The sequence below is a fragment of the Phoenix dactylifera genome, chromosome 9 (assembly GCF_009389715.1).
Source record: "Phoenix dactylifera cultivar Barhee BC4 chromosome 9, palm_55x_up_171113_PBpolish2nd_filt_p, whole genome shotgun sequence".
Lineage (NCBI taxonomy): Eukaryota > Viridiplantae > Streptophyta > Magnoliopsida > Arecales > Arecaceae > Phoenix > Phoenix dactylifera.
The window spans coordinates 16,810,431-16,837,972 of NC_052400.1; the positions used below are offsets into that span (position 1 = coordinate 16,810,431).

General features: G+C 42.1%; 3 protein-coding genes and 1 pseudogene across 4 annotated transcripts; 2 read left to right on the forward strand and 2 right to left on the reverse strand.

The window, feature by feature from the left end:
• The first annotated feature begins 1,076 nt into the window (after positions 1-1,076).
• Positions 1,077-14,920, forward strand: LOC103718320 (ABC transporter E family member 2-like). Of its 2 annotated transcripts, XM_008807184.3 has the most exons (13): positions 1,077-1,173; positions 1,282-1,434; positions 4,683-4,768; positions 4,857-4,954; positions 5,041-5,158; positions 5,240-5,329; positions 6,635-6,939; positions 7,032-7,227; positions 7,308-7,493; positions 8,936-9,205; positions 12,225-12,470; positions 14,036-14,177; positions 14,328-14,920. In XM_008807184.3, exons 2-12 carry the CDS (start codon positions 1,332-1,334, stop codon positions 14,153-14,155), a joined length of 1,818 nt encoding a protein of 605 aa, XP_008805406.2. In that variant the 5' UTR covers positions 1,077-1,173; positions 1,282-1,331; the 3' UTR covers positions 14,156-14,177; positions 14,328-14,920. The 2 variants fall into 2 exon arrangements, with proteins under 2 accessions (XP_008805406.2, XP_008805333.2); XM_008807111.4 differs by lacking the exon at positions 1,077-1,173 and having other exon boundaries at positions 1,175-1,434.
• A 105-nt stretch (positions 14,921-15,025) lies between these two features.
• On the reverse strand, positions 15,026-17,784 carry LOC120112014. Its single transcript, XM_039130592.1, has 2 exons — positions 15,785-17,784; positions 15,026-15,203 (listed from the first exon to the last, which is right to left on the reverse strand). The coding sequence occupies exons 1-2, from the start codon at positions 16,183-16,185 to the stop codon at positions 15,035-15,037; spliced, it is 570 nt and encodes a 189-aa protein (XP_038986520.1). The 5' UTR covers positions 16,186-17,784; the 3' UTR covers positions 15,026-15,034.
• Positions 17,785-18,184: 400 nt separating this feature from the next.
• Positions 18,185-22,496, forward strand: LOC103718461 (cellulose synthase-like protein D1). Its single transcript, XM_017841414.3, has 3 exons — positions 18,185-18,973; positions 19,503-21,101; positions 21,235-22,496. The coding sequence occupies exons 1-3, from the start codon at positions 18,384-18,386 to the stop codon at positions 22,181-22,183; spliced, it is 3,138 nt and encodes a 1,045-aa protein (XP_017696903.3). The 5' UTR covers positions 18,185-18,383; the 3' UTR covers positions 22,184-22,496.
• Positions 22,497-22,949: 453 nt separating this feature from the next.
• Positions 22,950-27,287, reverse strand: LOC103718536 (annotated as a pseudogene).
• Between the last annotated feature and the right edge of the window lie 255 nt (positions 27,288-27,542).

A 27,542-nucleotide genomic window follows, 5' to 3' on the forward strand; every position in this document is an offset into this window, starting at 1 on the left:
CTCTTATATCAGATTTTGTCTCACCTTATAATGTTCATCTTGTGGCTTAAAGTTAAGTCTTTCCAAAGATTTCTCGTGCAATTGTGGTGACAAACTATATGCAAATGATACATCTAATGAATCGCTATAAACAACATATCCTTCGATGTCAAATGCTCTAGGTCACAAGCCAAACTTAGAAAGTTTAGCAGCGTGGTAGAAATCTATAACCACGAATGCAAGCATCTAAATTCGTTACTGCAAATGTAATGTGAAACTAACAAGCTTCTAATTAGCAACTAATGATTATGGGCATATGGGAGGCAATAAAGCTTACATGAAAATAAAACTATAGATGTCGTCATAATCTCTGGAACTAGGTTAAGTGCAGTCACAAGATCGGGATATGCTCCTGTGCGGCTGTGCCCCATGAGTAATATCTTGATTTTTTAATCCCCACTCCGCGTATTCCGGTGGGGAGGACTTTACAAGCACTCTTAGATGAGTTGTGACCAAGTTTGTAGGTTTCCTTTTGTAACATGACTCATCCATCAAAGACAATATCTCTACTATGGCTATGTAGAGTTTAACTTTATTTCAACCACTATAAAATATACCTCATCGCCGTATCGGAGGTTTATCTTGAATCAGAATCCAGATCAAAGTAAAACAAGTAAGACAAATCCCGATGCGTATTAGTGTGGACCAGATCCGAACGTGCCCAATCGAATAAATTCCAACAATAGGTTAGATTCATGGATGGTATGCTCTAAAATTATAGACATGAATAATCAAGATAGAAGAGAAACATAAACCATAATGTCATTCTTCCAACTTCAACAATTTACCAGATACCCAATACTATACTGTAAGTAGATTGTATTTTTCCAAATATATCGAGATTGCAGGGTGAATAGCTTTTCCCACGTTCCCCTCAAAAAAGGGAAAAAAACAAATCCCAGATTGGTGCACATGATTTTTATTGCTTTGAAAGCTGTGCATCTGTACCTATTTCCAATCTATGTGGCCCAATAACATGGAGCTGATGGGCAGGTCCCGTAGCTTGTGAGGCCAGCCGAGTTTCGCCACGTGGCATGCCGACATTCTCCGACTTCTGTCAGAAACCCCGCTTTTATGATTTTTTTGATTGGAAGAGTTCCAGGGTTTCTGTATCGACAAGCACCAGCATCGAGGGTATCCGCGCGTCTCTCTCATTCCTTTCTTTTTATCTCCCAACCTAGGGGTCGTTCGTCGTGGAGTTCCTTGACGCCGGAGTTTCCTTTCTGCTTCTTCTGTGAACAGGGTTTCGTTTTGGATCGGCGCGAGGGCGATCTGCTCATCTACGGTGAGCGATGGCGGATCGATTGACTCGTATCGCCATCGTCAGCTCAGATCGCTGCAAGCCCAAGAAGTGCCGCCAGGAGTGCAAGAAGAGCTGCCCTGTCGTGAAAACAGGTTTAATGAATTCTTATTTCGTGAAAAGAAAGCGTTCTTGATCTCAAATTTGGGATTTTTCTCGTGAAATATTGTTCGGGACCGTTGATATCTAGCTGCCTTTGATTCTAGGGAGGTTTTATTTGTTTTTTCTTATTGCTGGAATTATCGTGGGTAATCAATTCTCTTTTTTCTTTAGTAATTATAATTTCTTGAATTGGCAATATTAAAGTTAGCTGAAGGAATTTGAGCTTTTGAGGCCGGTTATCTCGTTTCCTGGTATCTGCCCAAGTGGCTTTGCGTCAATCTCAATGAATCTATAATTTTAATCTTTGTTTGATAAAGATCATACTGGTTTATTGAGCTGCGAAAAATTATTCTTTTATGGGTGCTGGTGGAAGAATTGGAGACAGTGTGCTGTTTCTGCTGAAGGGTTTCGATGGTAAATTGTTTTCTTAAACACCCTTCATGACCTTTGTACTTCTGAATTTTGGGTCATAATACCGATGAGTGTTTGGAAGGGTGATATAATTGGGTTTAAGAAGCATCTATCACTTTTCATGACATAATTTCGGGTTTAAGAATATTGTATTGGCTGAAGGGTGATATTTTGAAAAAATATGTGTAATTGGGAGCAGATAGAATTCTAGTTCTCTGCTGACTCTGTCTTGGGCTTCCACAGCTCCTCACTAGAGTAAATTATTTAAGTTCTCTATGTAGGTAGATCCAGACTTTGCATTACAGATAATTGGGTTTGTTTGGATGCTGGTAAAAGAAAGAAATGCTAATGAAAATAAGGTTGATTAATTATTGCACCAAGTTTACCCATGAGTATGCGTAATGTGCCCATAATTGAATCTTCTTTTTAAATTTCTTTCCTTAGTTTTCATTATTGCTGAACATTGCCAAAGGTAATGGTGTGAATAGTGGAGGAAATACCTTTTCTGACTACAGGTTTTAAGCTTTGAATGAAAATTTTCACTTGAAGTGGAGACACCAGCACAAAATATGCAAAATGGAAATTCATAGCTGATGAGGTATTCTAAAGGTACACAGGTTTCCTATGTACCATTAGTTAAAAAAAAAAATCACGGTTGTTCTGTTAAGCTGCATGATTGTGTAGCTCTCTAGAGCACAGACACTTAAAGAAATGTTCACATGTGAGTTTCAAAATATTGCTTCTTTTACCCATTGGAGGAGTAAAAGTTATCGAGCTAAGGATAGAATACAGGCAACAAAAAAGAGAAAAATGCATGAGTATACCTTTATGAATATGGCAAAAGTAGAATAAATGAGTCAGGTTTCTGGAAGTTCCAACCCAAAATCCATTAAGAAATGATGGATTTTGAATGCAGATATGAACTCGATACTAACTGCAGCTTCCATACGGAATCCTAATTTGGTTTGTTTTGAGATTGAGTCTATATTAATTTGCACATAGGAATTGGAAGAGGGGGAGGGTGGCGAGCTAAGGAAATCAAGACAAAAAGGAGGACGGGGACATCATGGAAGCAGAGTTGGGTGGATTTATAGTTAGTGTAGGATGTGGTTGGTGAGAAGGGGAACTGAAGGCAAGGTTTCAATATTGGAAACATCAGAAATCTTAGTGGAAGTTGATACTTATGTTATTTGGACCCTTTGGTATAACCAAAAATACGCTTACTTGGCACTTAAATACTGATGTTGGTATAACATTAGGACATAGTTTTATAAGAAGAATTTTTTATATCGAAAGGGTCCGATGCTTAGATGTGTACCCACATGCGACGTGCGAATCCAGTTCATGTAATATAGGTTGATATTGAGATATCGGGATTTTGCTTTTTCTCATCTGATAATAATAGCTGGTAAACATGGAAAGATAATGAGATCTTTGGGATTTTGGTAGGTACCATACGACCTGAGATTTGCAATATTGGCCAATCTCAAAGTTAGTTACTATTTGAAGGCATTAGTCTGAATATTTAGTACTAAAAAAGTTAACTTAAGATTGTAATGGATAGGTTGCAAAAATCACCTGATATTATATTGAGATTTCTCTACATGCATCATCCAAAATAATAAGGTTGACATATTAGTTAGACCATATTATTGAGTGCCTGATATTGATACAAAGTAGTATATTGTCCAAGATGATAGCCTTGGGTGGGGTATAGCACTGGGTTTTGGATTTTTTTTTTTTTTTGTGTGTGGAGGGGTTGGGGGAAGAAGCGATGGCAGGAAGCCAAGTAGATGGAAAAGGACTTATATGGGGAACAAGAGAGCTGATGGGGAAGTCATGAGATTTAAGCAATTTACAAGAAGGTTGGGAGTTGTCTCGATATGGGGTGTGTACCAAACTGTACCATATTAAACTGATAACATACTGATGTGGTATCCGGTATCGAAATTGCAAACCTTGGTTAATAGGATTGCATGACTCAAGGTTCTACTTCTTAGAGTGGAGCTTATTTGACCAGCAAATTCTATGAGGCAATTTTTCACTATGCCCATCTTTATAGTAACTTGCCTTAAAAATGCCATGTGAAGTTGGCATCAAGATTTGCGGTACTAATGCGTACCTCCCCATACCGAGCGTATTGTGCTAGTATCGTATTGGTACTGAATTAAGACTCGATGATAGGACTTGGTACATAGAACTGACTCCCACATCGGGCGTACTAATATTATACCAGCATGGCACTGGTACGGGATCCGGTACCGAGATGGTGAACCTTGGTTAGTAGTAAAGTAATGTGAATACGATTACAATGTTGTACTAGAGCATGCAAATATTGATTTTCTAAATTATGAGGTTAACTAAGGAAAAGAAGGGAAAAAGTGAGGTTGTTGTTGTCTTGTTTTGCTCAAAAATCTCTAAACATTCTATGATGTACGCTGAACTTTGACTAGTGAACTGTGCTAGAAGCTCTAATGCAGAAGCCATCATTAGGTTTAACCTTGCAAAATAGTGATTTTTGACAAATTTTGATAGTTTAAGCGTCATGCAGTGTATTTTTTGCTTAGTTTAATGATATGGACCTTTGCAGGTTGTAGTGTGTTTTTGATGGTAGATCTCTCTCTCTAGCAGGGGGGGCTATCTCTCTATTTTTGATGCTAGATGCGTTATGTATCATCATTTTTTCTCCAATTTGAAAGAAGGGTAGTTGTTGTTGTTATTGTTATTATTATCATTGTTATTACTATTGGATAGTAGAACCATTAGTATGCTCCCTTTTTTTTTATTTTTTTGCTGCTCTGTAAGACTGATGTTGCTTCTAATCTGGCAGGAAAACTTTGTATAGAAGTCACTCCTGCATCGAAAATTGCTTTCATTTCTGAGGAGTTATGCATCGGATGTGGTATCTGTGTCAAGGTCTATAATGTGTTCTCTGCTCTACATCTGTGGACTTTTCGGTTCGTATGTCTACTCAACTTTGTTGTTATATTGCCTTGTGATGCAGAAATGTCCTTTTGAGGCAATTCAGATTATCAACTTACCAAAGGATTTAGTTAAAGATACAACCCATCGCTATGGACCAAATACCTTCAAGTTGCATAGGTTAGTAGAACATGTGATGTTTTATCCTTTTTTTATAATTTTTAAGATTCCATGAAAGACACCGATAAAAAATAGTCTAACTGCAGGTTACCCGTTCCAAGACCTGGGCGGGTGTTGGGCCTGGTTGGAACAAATGGCATTGGGAAGTCAACTGCCCTTAAGGTGTTGGCTGGGAAGTTGAAACCCAACCTGGGTCGATATAATGTAATGCCCATTTGACTTATTTACCTATGTATGTTTCTGGAGTTATTTGTGCACTTAACTTTATTTCTCCTTTCTTTCCAGAATCCTCCTGACTGGCAGGAAATTTTGACATATTTTCGGGGATCCGAGCTCCAGAATTACTTTACACGCATTCTGGAGGACAATCTGAAGGTGCATGCATTCTCAAACTTAGTTGATTGTTATGAACTCTGGGTCCGAACCAATTTGCCCTGTTAGGTTTTCCATATCGCATGTCATAAATACTACATTTACTATTGTCACTGTTTAATTTTAGGTTTATATTAATCATAAACCATTTGGTTAGATATGCATGCTTGCTCTTTGAGCTACAGTGCCATTTGTGGTATCAATCATGTAAATTATCAGATGACTAAGCCTTTCCCAGTGTAACTTTAATTGGACCAGCAGATATATTCTTTCCATTTCAATTGAGTCTTGATTTCCTGCACATTCTGAATGAGGCTGTAATGCTTTCTTACATAGCTCCGTCACATTGTATTTAGAGATTAACTTTATGGCAAAGCATTAATTTTAACATTTAGATACAAAACTTAATTTTTTAAAAAATCATATTGCCTCTCCTTTATATTATGTTTAAGTAATTTTATTGTGTTGTAAGCTTAAGTTTATATCATTTGCAATTATAAACTGATCTATTGCATCCTTAGTCTATAGTATCTTATACCTTTGGGATGTTTAGGTTTATACCTGGTGCAGTGCGAACCTTTCTGGACATTACAATAAATATTTGAATGTTGATTGGTGGAAATTTAACTAACTGCAGCTGATGTCTTTTGAGTGGCGCAGTGGTTGTCATTTTATAGTAAAAGAGCACATGCTTCTTGGTATATGCTTTGGAACTTTGATTTTATTTTGGGGAATTCTGTTGGGATATTGTGGCACATCATGGATATCAAAAGAAGATGGTTATAATGCGCCGATGGCTTATTGTCTAGATTTTTGGGATGAAGTTATAAGTTTAAATATCCATATTATGAATAGCTTGAAGAGAATGCTGGTATAGGTGATATATAATGATTTGGAACATCAAGTGGAGCCAGCTGCTTTAAGTGATTGATGGGTCTCTGTGTTATGAAGCTAAGGCCTGCCTTAGATTGAATGTTTTAGTCATTGTAACATGAAATTGTCAGCTGTTAGGTACAAGTGGAGATATGGCTAGCTTTGGGTTTTAATTACCTATGCTATTTAGAATGCTTACTCTAATAACTGCTTACACTAAAAGTTGTGTAAGTAGCTTTGCTACTGCAAGCACTTTAACCATGTACGCCTACTAGCCTGCCATTATTTCAGTATTTCAGTCTGCAGATCTAGCTGCCGGTATAACTAATACCGCTTGAACTATCATGATTGATTCTGGTTTCTTCTATTTTCATTGATAGAACTATTTTCCTTGCAGCTTTCTCTTTTCACTAATTACTTTCTAGCATATAACAGGCAATTATTAAGCCCCAATATGTTGATCACATACCCAAAGCTGTTCAAGGGAATGTCGGCCAGGTGCTTGACCAGAAAGATGAGAGAGATATGAAGGCTGAACTGTGCATTGATCTCGAGTTGAATCTGGTTATTGATCGTAATGTGGGTGATTTATCCGGTGGAGAGTTGCAGCGATTTGCAATTGCTGTGGTTGCTATACAAAATGCAGAAATTTATATGTTTGATGAGCCATCAAGTTATCTTGATGTAAAACAGAGGCTTAAAGCTGCACAAGTTATTCGGTCCTTGCTCGGACCTAGCAGGTACAGGCAATTTCCATTTTACAATAACTTTGTTGTTTAAATGGTTCCATTTGAATTAAGATTCTATAACTCACTTAAGTTTCCTTTCTCAGCTATGTGATTGTTGTGGAGCATGACCTCAGTGTCCTAGATTACTTATCAGATTTCATTTGTTGCTTGTACGGGAAGCCGGGAGCTTATGGAGTTGTTACTCTACCTTTCTCTGTCCGAGAAGGAATTAACATTTTCTTGGCTGGTTTTGTTCCAACAGAAAATCTCCGTTTTCGGGATGAATCACTCACATTTAAGGTAACAATTTCATATTGTAATCATTTTTTGCAATACAATGATACTCCAGTATTATAGTTTGATATTCTTGCCCTTTCCAGGTTGCTGAGACTCCTCAAGAGAGTGCTGAGGAGATCCAGGCATACCAACGGTACAAATACCCTACCATGAGTAAAACCCAGGGTAATTTCAAGTTATCTGTGATCGAAGGTGAATTTACTGATTCTCAGATCATTGTCATGCTGGGTGAAAATGGAACAGGGAAGACAACATTTATTCGGATGCTGGTATACTACATTGTCTTATCTTCTGACCTGCATGTCCATTGTTGTAATCTTCAACTCATTTTGACCTGATAATGCAAGTTAGCTTAATTATGTTGGTAATTAGTGAAAACCTGAGGTTGGATGAGTGTATTTGAGAACTGAACGGAAATGCTATTGCAGGCGAAAGGGAAACTTTAAGAGGATTAGAAATAAATATGCTTGATTTATGTTAAACACCTCACTTCACACTTCTCCATGACATCTGATGAAGTTGTGCAGATTATAGCTGTCATTTACTAGATGTTCTGTTACATACTGCAAATTGCACCTGAACCAGATGTTTTAGCCCAATTGAGTTTTATGACCTCACTTGTGAAGCAAGATCTGTGATTTGAAGTGGCTGTTTTCTGGTTATGACATCACATGAGAGCAGGCTTGGATGGACTGTTGAAATTGCACACATGAGAGTTGTTTGGTGCTGCACTTGACATCAAATTGGATGGTGAGAGAGAGGTTAGATAGGATGCGGATTTTCTGATTACAATGGATTGCGACATGCTGGGTTAATCAAATTCAAGCTAAGTTAAATGGGGCAGGATTATAATTTGAACATACTAGTATTTTGCATGTGCTGTGCGCAGAGAGAGAGAGAGGTGCAGTAGCTGTGCGTATTTACAGTGTGGGTCCCCTAGATGGAAATGTCACTTATGGTGTCTGGGTTCGCATTCCGAGGAGTTCTCTTTATATAGTAGTAAATGTTATGAGGAGTTTGCACATGCTTTAAAATTGGTCACATGCAATCAAATGTGAAATTGACATTTTAGTTATTTAATCATGTGAGACTGATGATTAAATTTGGATAACTAGTGACACAGTTAAATGATTTGGTTAAGTGCCCAAACGCTTGCATGCAAAAAATATTTACTGTGCATAGTTGTCACTTCCAACATATTGGCATAATCCTTCTGTACCATCTTGTTGCATCATCACTCTAGACAATACCTTTTTCTCTTCCTCTTCATATACAGGTCTTGGTGTATACTATTGGTTGCTCATCTTCTTTTGTAATGGATAGGCTCCTAGGGGGACGATATAATAAAAGTTTCTTCAAAAAAAAAAGAAGAAGCAAGGTTCATTGTCTCGGTACTGGACCCCATACCGGTGCCACAGTAGCACAGTGTCGGTAAAAGAAAAAGTAAGGTTCGTCATTTCGGTATCAACCCCGTGCTGTTGCCATGCTAGCATAGTGTCGGTACAGTATGAGATTTTTTGGACGCATCGAGTGTTGGTACGCCATCCGTATTGGATACCGGTATCAAACCGGTACGGTACAATACACTCTGTACTGTCCGGTTCAGGCCAGTAAGGCGTACCTTAAAAAAATTAACCTGATATTGTATCATAGCCGATTATTTACCTTGCTTTGCTGGCTTCCCTTTTTGACTTTGTTGCAACTTCTACAGGCTGGATTATTAAGGCCTGATGCGGTGGAAGGTACTGATGTTGAAATACCTGAATTCAATGTTTCATATAAGCCTCAAAAGATCAGTCCAAAATTTCAATATACTGTAAGACACTTGCTGCATCAAAAAATTCGGGATTCATACATGCATCCTCAGTTCACAACTGATGTCATGAAACCTCTGCAAATTGATCACTTAATGGACCAAGAAGTTGTAAATCTTTCTGGTGGAGAGCTGCAAAGGGTGGCATTGTGTCTATGTCTTGGGAAGGTTTGTATGATTATTTTAGCAACTTATGCACTTCTATTAATATTTTTCTTTCTTTTATTTGTACAACGCTGGTAATAGGTTTTCTATAAATTTGTTTCCTGCATTAGATATTAGATATTTTATTTTATTTGGAAAGGATAATAAAATATAGCAAGTACCGTATAAAATGATAATGACCTTAATAGAATATTTTCTTGTTATGTAAATAAGAAATATATTTTTTAAAAGAAAATAAATTAGTTTGTGAAATCACGATGGATTAATTATTCCCATCGAAGGACCATTCCTTTTTTTCATATGGGTATTGTTTTGCAAGTAAACCTTTTTAACCATATTATATTGTGTTCCTTACAGGACCTTAATTTACTTTCAAATAGCTTAGGAAGTTCTGCCCTCACTTGGACATAAATTATTTTATTTAGTGCCATCTCAACTAGGGCATCTGGTGCAGTTACCCAAGCATTTGCTTATGCTCCAAAAAAGCCATTTAGATTACGAAGAAAGGCAGAGATCCTTCTATTACTATAGATCTGCTAATCTAGATTCGAATTCCAAATATATTGTCTTTCTCCAATTAAAACTTACCTAAAACAGTCACTAACATTACAATATTCTGAAAACATACATATGGATGTAATTCACTCTCCTATGTTCCTAGTTGCTTGGAAAAATTAATGTGCATAATGCAAATATTGTATTATAAACCTTCATGAAAATCCCTTTGATCATTATTGCATATAGATCAAATATTGTATTGTAAGTCTTGCATTTTCGGACATGGCCGTGGCTGTTGAAATCAAGGTTTTAAAAGCTGGTACTGGTTTTGGTTGGACAGGTAGCATAGCGGGCTGTCCTTGTACCGTACCGGGATTCCAAAAGCCCCTCTTTTGATTTCTAAGGCGTGCTATGCTATTAGGGTGTTTTTTTCTTGCTTTTTAGTGTTTAGTTGCATTTTCAGTGGATTTGTGATATTGGAGTATTTATAGCAATCGATTGAGTTAGCATGGATCCATAAACTAAGGACATTTATAATTAAAAATGGCAAATAAAGTATGATATTGTAGAAAGAAAATGTATATAAAGTTAATTCCTAGTAGTGTCTATGGTCCTCGTAGACATCCGGGTCTTGTTCGTAGTCCCCATCCCTGCTGGTCATATGATGTCCGATAGTGATCTGGCTGTGGCTCCTGATATTGTGGTTGTGTGTGCATATGGTAGTCGTAGGAGTAGTAGGAGATAGCGCGTTACTCTGACTTCTGTCTATACCCCAATCAGTAGGTGGGGTGATATGAATATTCCGATCACCATAGATAAGATGAGTGGAATATTGCATAAGGATTGTACCTGTGGAGCATATTGTCTGCTCTATTTGATGCAGAGGAGATGTGCCTCCGACGTAAGATGAGATTTATTACGCACTATAGCTATCCAAAACATTGGTAAATCTGTCACCAATCTCTACTTCCTCCATTTGATGTAACATACTCTCTCAGGTAAGCTCATCTCCTTTCACCTCTCATCTAATTTTTGCCATCAACTTGGTTTCTAATGTGTTAGCTGTGCATATAATCCTCCTACCCTAGCTTCTCACAATTGACTCTCCAATTTCTCTATATATCTATCTCTATAACCTTGATCTTGTAATGTCATGACATGCATAACCCATGGATCCTCTCCTTTTGTATCTCCTTGTCATTTCTAAATTTCGTTCAGGTTCCATGGTCTTGATCTTGCATAGCATGCATGAATTGTCTCATCAGTGAATGGATCGAGCTCCTGAGAATGACCACCATCACCTCTAGTTTGTCTACCCTGACCTCCAAACCCATTATTGGAACTTCCATTATCATCTTCATTGGTATCGTAAGAATAATGCAGGTAAGCAGGGATCTAATGGCTCTAGTGTCTTGCTATCATTATCCCGGATTAATATGTCATACTGCCCTGACTGGCCCTGGAGGCATGTGCACTGTCCCACGACCTGAACATTTGCCAGTCGAATCATTTATCAAGGACATGCTAGAAACTAGTCTATCATAGCAATGATGGAAAGCACTTATGCTGGGAGGTTATTCCTTATTTCAGACACGCTCATACCTTTTTAACTTGATCCATTGTCACATTCTCTTCTCTATGCTCCAAACACAAAAAATTAATATTCACTGGAAGGGGAAGCAATACAGTACTAAATAGTATGGTTCAAATCAGATAGAAGGGCAAGCAAGTGAATGTAGCTCTCAAACTACTACTCTTTGCTCCCTTTGACTTTACTAATAACGGGATCGAACTTTCAAAAGGGTTGATCAAGGCACCCTATCTAGGTACCAGACCCGTACTAGTACCATCTGGTACAACGTAGTTATGTCCAGTATGGGGTCGGTTCGGTGTATCGAGTCTTGATACGCTCCTGTATCGAGTTTCGGTTCGGTACCAGTATGGTATGCTATGCCCAGTACAGGATGGTACACATCAGTGCGGTGAACCTTGAATGTGATGCTTCCTATTTCTTTACATAGTTGTCTATAAGCTAACCAACTGAAACCTCTGTACCTTACCATGTGGAAGAGTAGCCATAGTGGAATCCTTCTTCTCTTGGATGTTTGGATGTTCTCATAATGCAATGCAATAATTACTATTGTGGGTATGGCTGCCCAGAATGGTATGTTCTGCATACAAATCATTATCTTATTCAAGTGACAGATAATTTATTGTCATTATTTTGCTCCATGTCTTTGCGTACTTATGTTGGCACCAGGTTACATCATGCAATATGTTTATCCTTCATTAACACTAAATTCCAGATTTGAAATTAAAAACACAAGAGATTGGTGTGTTAATAAACCTCCTTTTATAGTCTAATTTGTCTATATGATTGTCGTTTCATAATATACATACTGTTGGATCATAAAAAAATTGTTTAGATGCTAGGAATGCATTTTTTTTAAAGAATGTGTTTCATGGTATTTATTGTTTCATTTTTAATTCTCTTGCTTTGTCTTGATTGAGGTTAGCTGTGCAGCCTGCAGACATATATCTGATAGATGAACCAAGTGCTTATCTTGATTCAGAGCAGCGTATTGTCGCCTCAAAGGTGATAAAAAGGTTTATCCTCCATGCAAAGAAAACTGCTTTCATTGTTGAGCATGATTTTATCATGGCTACCTACTTGGCTGACAAAGTTATTGTGTATGAGGGGCAACCCTCTGTGGACTGTTCTGCCAATGCACCTCAGTCATTAGTATCTGGCATGAACCGCTTCTTATCTGTAAGTGCTACTCAATGTATTATGTGATTTTTTCATTTATCTTATATATTCTGTTCTTTCATCTATTTATCATAGTTATTTTGAATTTGGTGATACCTAAACCTAATTCCACTAACTATATGTGTCAACTTTATAGTTCTAATTTTCATTATCAAATGGTTCTTTTTTTGACATCTATCTTCTGTAAATTTGTTTTCCATTTCTGGTTAATTGCTAGACAGAGGCCTGCAATCAACTTTGAAGACCAGATCAGCTACAACCTTCCTTTTGCTTATTTGAGCTTATTTATTTAACCTGGGTGTAATCATCAAAGATCCCCTGGATTTGGAGAGGATTCTAGGGAAGAGTTTAGATGTAGAAGAATAGGACAGAACATAGAGGGAGCTGCATTCAGTTCTGAGACATGTTTAGCTAAGGTGCCCAACCAAAACAGAATCACTAAAAGATCCAGATTAGAATATTTTGGTGTATTACATGCCTGGTCAACATTATGCTCAAAGAATCATGCCTAGGTGGGGGAATGCACATGGACCTGCATCTGACTGCCATCTGATGTTCAATGGGTGGCTACCTGGTAAACATCAGGCTGCAGGCTGATGTCATTCTGATAATCAAACTTAAAAATTTTCTATAAAGCTTTTGATGATTTGCATCTTGCTGAAATGCCCGACAAGACAATATTGATTTTTTGTGGAAATGGTGGGCTACCTGTTAAATTGCAAATATTTTTAACTCTGGTAGGATACCCAGGGCTATTTTCCATGCAATGTTACTTGGACATGAGACGTGTTAGTTGAGGTGTTCAGAAGATCCAACGTGACACCATTGAAAAGCTGAGGTAACATGTCTGTGTACACAAGAATGTCATGCAGCAATGTCTGGTATAGGGTGGCAATGGCTGGTGCACATCTCTGATGTGGCAGTATTTTTCCTAGTAATGCCAGTCGCTGATATGGAAAGATGATCTTTTGAAGTGCCGAGGTATGCCTTGTCAGGAATCAAGTATCCCGGTGTCCCAGTTCTTCTAAAGTGCCAAGCTGCCATGCTTTTAACATGATGAAGTCCTGAAATTTAGAGTCCTGCCAACTGTTCTTCAGCCATTGTTAGGAAGTGCTACTCTTGTGTAGTAGTGTTTCTAAAATGTGTTCCATATTGAGATTGCAAATCTACTTTTTATAGAAACATTATCTGTGAATATAATCCAATTTGTCTATTTCATACCTTTCTGTTCATTAACTTTGTTAAGGGAAACCTGAATAATTTTCATCCAATATACTTGCTACTTGTAAGAAGGGGAAACCGGGATAGCTCCTATTTGAAGAAAGCTGCAAAGTTTGATTCTATTCCAATTTCCTGTCTACTGTATGCATTCAATTTATGATCTTTGGTTTATTCTGTTTTAACGTTGCAGTTATTTTATAATAAACATGTGATGGATATAATTCTCTTTTTCTGGAAAAAATTGATTCATATTCATTCTTGTTCCATGTTTATTTTGCAACCTCTTAATATATTTTTGATCTTATTAACCATGAGCTTGCATGTTTTGTTTATCATGGAAACAGCACCTCGATATTACTTTTAGGCGAGATCCAACTAACTACAGACCTCGTATAAATAAGTTGGATTCTACGAAAGATAGGGACCAGAAAGCTGCTGGATCTTATTATTACCTTGATGATTAATGTAACAATAGATGATATGCAGGTCTCTCTCTCTCTCTCTCTCTCTGGGTGGATTGTGTTGGTGATGGTCATTGCTTGCATGCATGCTTTTTCAGTGTTTACGTGCATGAGAATGTCCTCTTCCAGTTCCACCTTGGTGCGTCTGACCTGTTCTTGCCATATTGCTTTGCAGGCTATTTCTTCATCATCTGTCTTTCTCTCATTGATAAAGATGAATGGGTCAACTAAGCAATCTGCCATGATAATGAAGTTCTGGCATGATACATGAAGATCCACCTTGATACGGGAAGATCTGCCATTGTACATGAAGACCACCAACGTCATTTTCTGTTTTGATTAAAAGCTTTAGGTTTGAAGTTTTTCTTCCCCTGTCTGCTGTTTGTTGATGTTGTCGTCTCCACTCCAAAGGAAACGTTGGATATTGCTTTAGTTCGTCTAATGAGGCTGAGCTTTTAGAAACGGAGGAGCAACTGCATATAGGTTGCAATGATCCCGCTTGATGGTGGAGTTATGACATGTCTCAGACATCATCTACCCTATGAAGATCTTGCTGGTGTTTAATCAGTTATCCATACAAATATTGATCGACGCACATGGATTCAGAGTTAGTTTTAGGACAGTATCGAGCTTTCCATCTTTCTCAGCAGTGCTTGTTACCGGTTGAGATGGACAGCGATCTTCCTCCTGGTTTAATTATGTTACACGGGTTCTTGTTTCCTGCTCTGAATTCTTGTGGGTAATGGGGTAAAATTATTTATTCATTTATTTATTTTGATTATGAAGAGGTTATCATGACCACTAGTTATGGTGCTGGCCAAACTACACCATGTTTGCTGTATATATATATATATATATATCATCTGAACTAATGCTCCCAATTTACTCATGATTTTGGCTGTTAACACGTGCCCACGCCTCGGCCAGGAGAGGAGAATGGGCTGGTAAGATCCTGGAGCCAGCATGTAACACGTTGGCATCATGGTTTCTGAGAACAACACCCGCATCTGCATTATTAGAGTTATAAAAGCAGAAGAACCATCTGTACTGACTTCAAACCAATTGAAATGTTTGGGAGCCAAACGATAAATCGGTACGAAGGAGATATGCCTATCTGGACCATCGCATGCATGTAATCCGAACGCCCTAGCATTAACGGTGACGGCATCAGCATACTCCATCTTGATGTTGCAATACCCAAGCTCTTCCGATCTTTGAGGAAATCCATACTTGTTTGTCGATGGTTAGGAAGGCCAATTCTGAATTAAAAGGTTATCTGTCCTCCTACCTTCCATCTGATGCTTACTAAACAAAGTGAAAAAATATAAAATATATAAATAAATCTATGCTTAAGTTTTTGAGATGGGTGGTGATTTTAACATGGTATCAGAGGGCTTGAATGCCATCATTATCTCTGTAACAAGAAGAGAACTAGCTCAAAGTGGACAAAAATCAGCTAGAAGAATCCTTTCCAAACTATTGTGAATAACAAATCCTGCACCGTCATGGCTTGGACTAAAAGAGCCATCAAAGTTAATTTTAACGAAACCTTGTTGTGGAGGTTGCCAACAAACAAGGATTTGTTGACAAGATTTTGCAAAGTCCTACTCCTACGGTATAAAACAGCCCTAGGTTTTGATTTCCTTGAGCTTTCTATCATTCATGGAGTCGTACCATTCACTAACTATTCCGTCTGCAGCACCAAGAATCTCCATAGGCGCTCTATCTTGGTCTTGAAACAAGAACTCATTCCTACTTTTCCACATAATCCACGAGAGAGAGGCTAAACAAGACTGCCACAATGAATTCTCTTCAGAATCCGCTTTGGATAGAATGAAGTGAAGAACTCGGTTAGTAGAGATAAGCAGAGGTCTTCCAAACGGCCGAATGGCTATCCAAATAGGTGTAACTTTAGTGCATTGGAAGAAGATGTGATCGATCATTTCTGGATCCCTCTCACATCTACCACAGATAGATGAGATGGTTTGAATAATATGTGAGAGATAATTAGCCGTATGTAGCTTACTTTTCATTAACTTCCACGAAAAACAATTGCACTCTACTCCGCTCTTTCAGCCTCTAGACCTGTTGAATCTTATGAGTATGCACTTGATCAGTATGAAAAATAGGGGAATAAACTTCTTCCATGGATACTTCGGTTCTATAGCTTTCACCCCAGCACAAGATATCCTCCCGCCTTTGATTGCAAGTTGAAATATTCAAAATATGATCTGCTACTGGTTGAGGGAAGCACCGTTGTATAGCATCACAGTTCCAAGACCCATCTTCTAAGTTCTAACACAAGGTGATTAACCGTTGGATAAATGGGCTACCAATCAATATTATAGCACAAAATTAAGCCTTCTGCAAATTGGCTGAGTTGAAAACCAAGGTTCAGATTCTGTGTTGAAAACCAGCCATTGAAAGGCACTCTCCTTCTTCCATTACTAATCCATTCTCATCCAAATAGTTTCCCTGCTTATAAGTTTTTTTGAAGCCCTGAAATTGGGTTTCACAAGGTTCCAAAGCAAGAACCTGACCTCCCACCATCCAAGGTCTCTTGGTTGTGTCCTCATGATTATCTTCTTCAGAAAGAAATTTGAAGACGAAGTGATCTCCACCCATAGGAAAAACCTCAAAATTCTATACAAGTTTCCAATGCTCTTGAAGAGAGTTGCCAGAAAATCTAGACCCACTCGTCTTCCCAAAGTTCTTCCAATGGGGGCACAACACGATTCCTCTCTAGCTTCCTTCAATTTTTCCTTCGAGAACTTCACAGCCCTAGCTAGTGAAGTATGCTCGAAGTTTTTTCCACATCCTCATCCGTAACTAGACTCGTCACCGGCCTTGCCAGGTGTCCCGAAGCAACCGACACCCATGTCCGGCGTGACGCTCCCTCCTTTCTCCTGGGGATGATCTGTCTCCCCCCAAGCTTTGGGAAGAATACCTTCTGATCCGTGCTCATTCTCTGTATAAGGAGCTGAATCACCATGCAAAGGAGCCTTACCCTTCTTGTCAAGACTGGAACTGAGAGCTCTCACAGGCCACAGCTTCCCTCTCCGCCTGAACTAGAACTTCCTGCATCTCCCTTCTCGTCGCCGACATCAATAAGCGTCTCCCTTCTTGAGAATTCTCAATAACTAGCAAGCAAGCACACTGCTTATAGCTAGTTTCCACGCCTGTCTCCAGTTGGCCCATCGCACATACCTCTCAGGAAGCTCTTGCAGAAGGAACCAATAGGTGGTTCTAGCATTATCTGAGCTATGCGTATCCGGCGTAAAAGGCTGGTTTTGTAGGCAAGTGGGAGTAACAGAATTCTATGGAGACTGAAGGACCTCTGTATTCTGCCCACTGCCGGGGCGATAATATAGCTCATGCTATATATTGCGAGCAACAGTGCTGAGATGCCTCCGCCAAGAAGACACCCTCCGCAGAGGCTTGTCATCCCAATGATTAAGGCAGCCATACTTGTAACGAAGCAGCAGCACCCAAGGCTTGATGTGTTGTTTCAAGTTTCAGCACAGCCATCGCATGCTTAGTGGCCAATCACCGGGTCCCAAAAAGATGCACCATCGGAGACTCGAAACCGGAACCCTTCTGAAAGGCTAAAAACTCGAAGGCAGCTACACCCCGGCAAGATTAGTGGCTTGTTGGGATAATGGGGCTGCAACGAAGCCAGCTAAATAGCTAGGTGGATAATGATAGCAACATGACGAAAACCGGACCCTGATGTTCTCCCAGGCAAACCCAAGTTGAGCTGTGAGTTAATTGTGTTCGGTGCCCCAACTAAAGTGAGGCACGAGAGGGAGTAGAGTAGCGTGCGCCGATGCCCGCCCGCAATTCCCTCCCGACGGACGCTTCTCCCGCGCGATTTCCTCCATGCCACGACCGAATGGGGAAGTATCGCGATTCCCTCCGTACCACGCACTTGCAAAGCATTCAGGACCTCCATTCAACCCACCACCGTTCCAACCTCTCTCTCTCTCTCTCTCTCCCTCCCCCTCCCCCTCCCTCCTTCGACCATGGCGTGTCCCCTTTCTCGGCTTTATTCCTCATGCATCCGGTCCATCCTTCCTCATCAAAAGAAAAATATCAAAATCCTAGATGTTGTTAGATGTTAGACACTAGAGTTTAATCATACGTGCATCTTCTACAATATAGAGGTAGAGAGAGGGAAAAAAAGAAAGAGATGAGCAGATAGAGAACAAAGAGAGAAAGAGAAGGTGAGAAGATGTCATCGCCGACGAAGAAACCGCCGATAAAGTTCGCTCGGCGGACGTCGAGCGGGCGCATCGTGAGCCTCTCGCGCGATGACGACATCGACCTGGGTAATAACGGGGAGCTGACATCCACCTCCTCCGGCGGGGCCAGCGACTACGTCAACTACACCGTCCTCATGCCCCCCACCCCCGACAACCAGCCGTACGCCGCCGGCCCCACCACCTCCTCCTCCGCCTCCAAGCCCGACGACCGCCCGCCGGCCAACGGTGGGGCGAAGCGGCCGAGCCGGCGGGGCGTGGGTAGGGAGGAGGACGGCGGAGGCGGTGCCGGGGATGGGGCCAAGTTGGAGCGGAGGATGTCGGTGATGAAGAACAACAACAAGTCGTTGCTGCTGAGGAGCGAGACGAGGGACTTCGACCACAACCGGTGGCTGTTCGAGACCAAGGGGACTTATGGGATCGGGAATGCGTTCTGGCCGCAGGACGATGGCGGGTACGACGATGACGGGGTGGGGATGAGTATGTCTGACTTCATTGACAAGCCTTGGAAGCCCCTCACCAGGAAAGTGAAGATTCCCTCAGCTATTCTCAGCCCTTACAGGTAATCAATGACCTACAGCTTTGTTGCTCCAGAAGAATTGGACAACATTTTTTTATCATGATCACCGTGATTTGGTTGCCATAATTGTCTGTAGAGAAGCAAAATGCTCCCTAAACTGGCTGTTTCCAGGGAGCACACACTTGGTTTTGTGAAATGCATGGTTTGACTGGTGACACATTTCCTTAACCATTGTAAAATTAATATCTAAAGGAATTTCTTAGGGAAAAAAAGTTTTCAGGGTAAAACTTGCTTTTCCTTCTGTATTGGATTAGAATACAAAACCTTATTTTTAACAGCTTTAATTTGAAGAATGCACATTTTGTATGGTAAATCATAGCTAGTATTCAAAGTTCACTGACTTCATTTAAAATGAAAACATAATCCACGGTGTCCTTTTTTTGGGGGGGGGGCAAAAAGGATGAAGGATTTAAAGATGATTACCCTAGCTCTCTCTGAATCAAACTAAAACAACTTGAAGAAACGACAAACAACCCTTGAACTAGTATATATGCTGCATGCATGCACGCAGGCTGCTGGTGGTGGTCCGGCTGGTGTTCCTGTTACTCTTCTTGTCATGGCGAGTGCGGAACCCGAACGAGGAGGCCATGTGGCTGTGGGCGCTGTCCATCGTGTGCGAGATCTGGTTCGCCTTCTCCTGGCTGCTGGACCAGCTCCCCAAGCTGAACCCCATCAACCGCGCCGCCGACCTGCTGGCCCTCCGGGACAAGTTCGAGACCCCCTCCCCGACCAACCCCCACGGCCGCTCCGACCTCCCTGGTATTGACGTCTTCATCTCCACCGCCGACCCGGAGAAGGAGCCACCCCTCGTCACCGCCAACACCATGCTCTCCATCCTCGCCACCGAGTACCCCGTCGAGAAGATCTCCGTCTACATCTCCGACGACGGCGGCGCCCTCCTCACCTTCGAGGCCATGGCCGAGGCCGCCTCCTTCGCCGAGGTCTGGGTCCCCTTCTGCCGCAAGCACAACATCGAGCCCCGCAACCCGGAGAGCTACTTCGCCGTCCGCGGCGACCCTACCAAGAACAAGAAGCGCCCCGACTTCGTCAAGGACCGCCGCTGGATCAAGCGCGAGTACGACGAGTTCAAGGTCCGCATCAACGGCCTCCCTGACGCCATCCGCCGCCGCTCCGACGCCCACAACGCCCGTGAAGAACGCCAGGAGCGCAAGCTCGCCAGGGAAAAAGGCGAGCCCCTCGACTCCATCAAAGTAACAAAAGCCGTCTGGATGGCCGACGGCACCCACTGGCCCGGCACCTGGGCCGTTCCCTCCCCCGACCACTCCAAGGGCGACCACGCCGGCATCCTCCAGGTCATGATCAAGAGCCCCCACCACGACCCCCTCTACGGTGCCCCCGGCGACCATCCCTACATCGACTTCACCGGCGTCGACGTCCGCCTCCCCATGTTCGTCTACGTCTCCCGCGAGAAGCGCCCCGGTTATGACCACAACAAGAAGGCCGGCGCCATGAACGCCCTCGTCCGCGCCTCCGCCATCCTCTCCAACGGCCCGTTCATTCTCAACTTCGACTGCGACCACTACATCTACAACACCCTGGCCATTCGCGAGGGCATGTGCTACATGATGGACCGGGGCGGTGACCGCATCTGCTACATCCAGTTCCCGCAGCGCTTCGAGGGGATCGACCCCTCCGACCGCTACGCCAACCACAACACCGTCTTCTTCGACGGCAACATGCGCGCCCTCGACGGCCTCCAAGGGCCCATGTACGTGGGCACGGGCTGCCTCTTCCGCCGCTACGCGCTCTACGGCTTCAACCCGCCGCGGGCCAACGACTACTCGGGCCTCTACGGGCAGTACAAGAACCCCGCGCCCCCGCCGCCCGATTTCCGGGTGCCCTCCCACGAGCCGACCGACGACGTCGCCGAGGCCCAGCCCCTCACCGGGAACCCGGACCTCGACCTGCCCCGCCAGTTCGGCAACTCGGCGATGTTCTGCGAGTCCATCGCCGTCGCCGAGTTCCAGGGCCGGCCCCTCGCCGACCATCCCGCCGTCAAGAATGGCCGCCCTCCCGGCGCCCTCCTTGCCCCCCGCCCCACTCTCGACGCCTCCACCGTCGCGGAAGCCGTCTCCGTCATCTCCTGCTGGTAACGATTTACTTGCTATTAGTGGCTTGATTACAGGAGTGATGATGTACTGCCCGCCCACCAAGTGTTTGTCTCCGGAACCGAAAGAAAGAAATTCTGATCTTGGCTCTTGCATCTATCTAATTTGCTATAGGTACGAGGATAAGACGGAGTGGGGAGAGAGGATAGGGTGGATATACGGGTCGGTGACGGAGGACGTGGTGACGGGGTACAGGATGCACAACCGGGGGTGGCGGTCGGTGTACTGCGTGACGAAGCGGGACGCGTTCCGGGGGACAGCGCCGATCAACCTGACGGACCGACTCCACCAGGTGCTCCGGTGGGCCACCGGCTCCGTGGAGATCTTCTTCTCCAAGAACAACGCCGTCCTGGCCACCTCGCGCCTCAAGTTCCTCCAGCGCATCGCCTACCTCAACGTCGGCATCTACCCCTTCACCTCCATCTTCCTCGTCATCTACTGCCTCCTCCCGGCCTTCTCCCTCTTCTCCGGCCACTTCATCGTCCAGACCCTCAACGTCTCCTTCCTCGTCTACCTCCTCTTCATCACCATCACACTCACCCTCCTCGCTCTCCTCGAAGTCAAGTGGTCGGGCATCGCGCTGGAAGAGTGGTGGCGGAACGAGCAGTTCTGGGTCATCGGCGGCACCAGCGCCCACCTCGCCGCCGTGCTGCAGGGCCTTCTGAAGGTCGTCGCCGGCATCGAGATCTCCTTCACGCTCACCTCCAAGTCGGCCAACGAGGACGAGGACGACATCTACGCCGACCTCTACATCATCAAGTGGACCAGCTTGTTCATACCGCCGCTGACGATAATAGTGATCAATTTGGTGGCGGTGGTGGTGGGGTTCTCGCGGACGGTGTACAGCGAGATCCCGCAGTGGAGCAAGTTGATGGGCGGCTTGTTTTTTAGCTTCTGGGTGCTGGCCCATATGTACCCCTTCGCCAAGGGCCTCATGGGGAGGAGGGGGAGGGTCCCCACCATCGTCTACGTATGGGCCGGCCTCCTTTCCATCACCTTGTCGCTGCTCTGGATTACCGTCAGCCCGCCCAACGGGAGGGCGGCCGAGCCCATAGAGAAATGAGCCCACATGGACCCAACACAAGCGCAATCTCTGTGTTCCCCAAAATTTGTTTCTGTCGTGGCAAGCAATGGATGTAATTTTCGTTCATTTTCTAAGTGCTGCTTCATTGTTATCTACTAAAAGAGCTTGTAGAAACTTTTACTCATCTGACCTTTTTTTCTGAGAGAGCGAGTACTTGTAATGAAATTAGGTGTAGATTTTTTTTAAAATCTTGTATTCTTGAGTGATGCACTCGATGTCTAGTTTCTGACACAGGAGTTATAGATAGCTCCTTATATTAATGAATTCAAAAACTTTGGAATGAATTATACAATCGGTGCGATAGGCTTGGCCTTGACTACCCCTTTTTTAGCAATAAAAAGAAAAAAAGAGTGGTGTTATGTTAAAAGTTGCTTAAATTTATACAGATACTGTTGGATCGAGAAGAGAACCTTTAAGGAAAAGTTTCACCAAGTTGTTTCCTATTGAAGTTGATGACACAGAGACAGGAAAGCCGCTATAGAGCTTCAGTTCAGAGTAATAGTGGCAGTTACAGAAGAAGGGATTACGGGTTCGACCAAGGAGTTTAGTTCTATCTTTACATGCCATAGGTACAAGCAGCATTCTTATTTCTAACAACCGAGTAGTCCTTAACTTCCTGTTTTAACAATTACTGGATCTCGATCTACTGTCGAGTTCAAGCAAAGCACCCTGTTTTGGTGGCAACAGCAGCTCGACGAGTCCACTTGCTTTGGATGATTTATTATGTAAACAGGAAGATTAAAGATGTTACTGCACAAAGCTGAATAATCACAAAGATTTTGCATATGTTATTATTCTTTTACAAACCTCCCAAGGGAAAAATAAAGTTTCAAAATGGACTAATCGCCATTTGGTTTTTTTCCCCTGATCCTTCATCTCTCAAAACCCCACCCCTCATCTGGCTCTGATATCAAACACTCTATTGAGCCAGATTGAGTGCAGGATCATGTGAAAGGCGTCATACTTAACTGGCTTACTGTGCCATAGGAAGTGCTGCTGAACTTTCCTTACACCCATTTGTAATGATAAATACTTCTCTCTGGGAATCGACAAAAGAACTTCCTTCAATCTAGGTACATCCTCCTCTGGTATAATAACAGAGAAGGCCTCCCAGTTCAATACTTCAAAGAAAGGAGGCACATAATTGTCTGATACAATCACTGGAACACACTCATAGAAGATTGATTCAACCACTCGAGGGCTGTTAACTTCATAGCCCCTGGGGCATATGCAGTACTTACTGGTCTTCATGTACTGGATGTAAGTCATCTTGCTCTCCACCCCAGGAGGCATGGGGCCAAAGATTTTCATGTCAGGCTCTTTGTTCTCCCAGTGGTCTAGTAGAACTGGACGGAGCCTACCATGCAAGTTTCCTGCAAAGAAGGCAAGGATGGGCCTTTGATCAGCTGGCTTTCCCCCAAGATCCCTAAGAGGGTTCCTTGCTGAACGGACATATGTTTCAGGGAGAGAGACATCTTTGCCAAGTCGGAAGCCTTCACGGAGATCAGCATTGCGGAGGGCTCTGATCGAACGTTCCATCGAATGCCTTGTCTCATATGGTCCCTGCAGAAGTAGTGTCAGTCAGGAAGCTTCTATGATATTGTGAATTCTGCTGATGATGCATAAGACAGGTTTGCCTTAATTCTCGACGACAAATTCATGACAAATTAGATGTTTCAGGTCAGATGAATGTGGTGCTAATACTTCAAAGTCTAGTCTTAAAAAGCATACCCAGTCATGGCAGGCAGCAAGGAAATGGTCAGCTCCTCCAGTTCTATTCCAGAATGGATGTTTGGCTGCAATCAGATTCACATAGTCCTTCAAGTACTGCTCTAAATTTCTCCGATTGTGAGAATTGGGCACATACAAGGCGAACTCCAAGAAACGAGAACTGAAAGGCATGTAGAACATGTGAGCTTTTCTGGGGTCCCTCACTACAAATCGTCTGTTTGATTCCATAAGCTTCATGAACCATCCTTCAGAAGCATAAATACCCTTGAGTAGTGGCTGGTGGAATATGGGCTTTTGTCCTTCCTTGTAGACATAGACCTTGAGTTTCCGTTCCATCAGTTCATAGCTCCTGCAAGCGCAGTTTGTATTAGTACTAATAATCTATTGTTTTCAGTGGGAACCCATTCAAACTCAGCTGTTAACAAGATTAAATGCAATCGTCCATGATGCATCAACAACCCAAAGTACCAATAGAACAGATAAGGCTCAGATCAAGTAACCAGCTTCAATTGCATGACTGATACACTTGAGAGTCTGGATATATAAACAATCTTCCATATGTCTAATTTATTCCAACAGCTGTCATAAAAGAAACATTTTTGTTTATTGAATCTGAATCTGAGATGGATGCTATAAGCCTATAACTAGATATGATGAAAAAATTTTCTGAATTTCTGCATTAGGCACAGGGACTAGGTCCAAGACCATGAAAAAAAATCTCATGTGATAGCGAAACATTATTGATTTAACAATCAGTTTAATATCACCTAACATTTCCCATGTTTAGTTTGTCAGTTCCTATGTCCCTCACCAAGTAAAAATGTCATCAACAATAATCATTTATGCAGTGTTAAACTTGTTTCACCCATATGAAAACCATGGTTCCTCTTTTTATCTAGAAATCATTAGTTATGAAACTGGAACAAATGTATCTTGCACTCAAAATACTAATTTTCATTTCATTAGCGACACTGTTTTACGCAGAAGAAGGAAAACATGAGGCTATGACTACAAACAAATAAAATTCATCACAGCATATACAATAGCTCCGTTTTCTTTCTTCTCTTGCTTTTAGAAGACATATGGAGTCGTATAATTCAAGTCTGCAATTACTACATATAGATATTAGTTACCTATAAAGGTCATGGAAAAGAATAGGCGCTAAATTCATTTCACCTTATTCTACCGTAGTACTCACAACAGGGAAAAGTAAACCATAATTGTGAATTAATCCCACGATACTGCGTCATTGGTTATTTCTAGTAATTTGTTTTTGCTTTTCTTAGCACAACAAGATAAAATTCTTAAAGAGTAATAGCTGCTTGTTGAGTTTTAAAAATTAGCAAATGACATCTAATGCCATCTGATATTGCAAACTTGCAAGGGCCAGTGACTATGAAAATACCACCTGAGACAGTATAACTAACATTCATGACAATGTGCACTACATACTTTTTAAACATGGAAATGTTTCGAAAAGCTGGAGCATATATAGTTCACGATCATTCTTTACAATGGGAGCGTTCTCAATCTGTGCCTTTGCAGCTAATATTTGCTGGTCATGTGCTGAAGACCATCGAGGCCTCTGCAATAAAACAGAATGCAAAACTCGCTGTTAAAAAAAACATTCAGTTTGCCAGATCGAAATTTGTAAATCCAAAAAACGCAAACCATCGAGTGATAGGAAGCACGGTGCCTAAGCAGCAGGCGGTTCATTTCTGATATGGAAATCGGGGGCATCGCTTGTTTCTTCCTCCTTTTTGGTATAGAAGTACTATTACCCTTAGAGGTCTTAATTGAAATGGATGGACCACTTTGCAGGAGCACCGAGGCATCATTCTTAAGAAGTGTTTCTGTTGCTTGCAGTCCTGATGATGGAAAAATACTTGTTGTTTGATCTTCTGATGAGGAAATATTGCATGCCTCAGTTATAACATGTTTGCCTGAACTTGTCTCCAAGACCTCTTGCACTCCACCATTCACATAAGAAGGCATCTGACCAGATGCAGTTGGAGAAGAAACTGATCCATTATCTGGGGATTTCATTTCCTTTGACTCAAAAGTTCGATCAGATTTGCTAATGACATCTGATACCAATTCAAAACCCTTAGCTTGTTCTCCAACCTTCTTTGGAGAAGCAACATATTTTGGGCCTATGATCCTCTCAAGTTTGATGAAACCGCCAACTGGATCCCTAACCTTCTCTAATATCATACCATTCCCAAGGTCAAATGAGAACTCAATGTCAGGGTCTTCATCCTCATCCAGGTCGATGACATCATCATCTTCATCTGGTATATAATCTTTCTTTGATTCCCCATGCATCTTGTTGATACTGAAATCCTTGTTGGTTTCTCCTCCAGTGTTGGAAATTTCAGCTGCCTCTTCCCCATTAAGAACTGTTCTTGTGCTGCTTGAGTTTGTTGAATCGCTTAAAAGAGAGAGCTTTCCAACCCTCACTGACTTAGTAGTACCTTCGCTAGGCAAGCTTCCTTTTTCGCTAACAGGGAGATTAAAAGCATGAAACTGAGGTGACAAAGAAATTCTAGACAGAAGTGCGAAAGTCTGAAATATTAGAACAAGAAAGCCTATAATCATGAACATCACCAAAACCAGTCTCTTGGTTTTGTTTTGTGATGGCTTCTCAGATCGAGCCATATTAGCCTCAACAGGATTAACCTCTTTTAACCTGTAAAAGAGAAAAATAGAAAAGAATTCCCAATGAAGTAACTAATATATAAAAGCAGCGTTACAAATGCGGGTTAAGAGCTCATTGATGCCTTACTCGATCCTAAGAATGCAGGGTTCTTAGTTCAAAGCAAATTCCATCAGTCGTATGAGATAAATCAAGCATATCCAATCATCACATTGCCGGTGAGTATGCAGAAAGCTACATCAGAAGGAGATACTTATTCTCTTCAAGAACGTATTAGAGAAATTTAAAGACATTAAGAATCCATGCACATTCTCTGGCAAACTGAGTTGGGGAATTTTTGGACTGCTTGGAAAGTTAGGAGACATCAAGAGTTCACATTAATATGTCTACTTGGATGGCTGGAACCCAAAATTTCTAACATACATGATTGGAGTAAAGAGCAACGAATCATTTTTGGAAATTTTGAGAGTTCATAACACCATAGAAAGCCATAGAAAAGGGAATGGCATCTCCTAGAATAACCGAAAATAGAGACAAGGAATCGAGAAAAGGAGAAGGGAAAACCCATTGGGATTTCGAATGCTTTGAACTCCACCTATCTTATGAAGAGCCGGGAGTAGCTTCGTACAGTTCCTAGTGTTCGCTGCCTTCCGCCACCCTGACCTTGCACCAAGCTGGCAGAGCTCTCAAAATGCGGTGGCATCACCAGAGAGCACCACCTTTTCTACAGGCAATTACAGTTTTGCCATTCTGCGAGAGTCTCCTGATCGGCGTCCGACCCGCAACGGAAGGACTGATCAGACGGTCACGATTGGAATGGACGCACATTTACATAACGACTCCTGTCTTTTATAATTTTACATCCTGATCCATGAGTTGTCCTCAGGGCGAAAATGGGTCACCGGCGGTGCCCATCACCCGAGCAAAGTGCGGAGCTGTGATTCCATATGC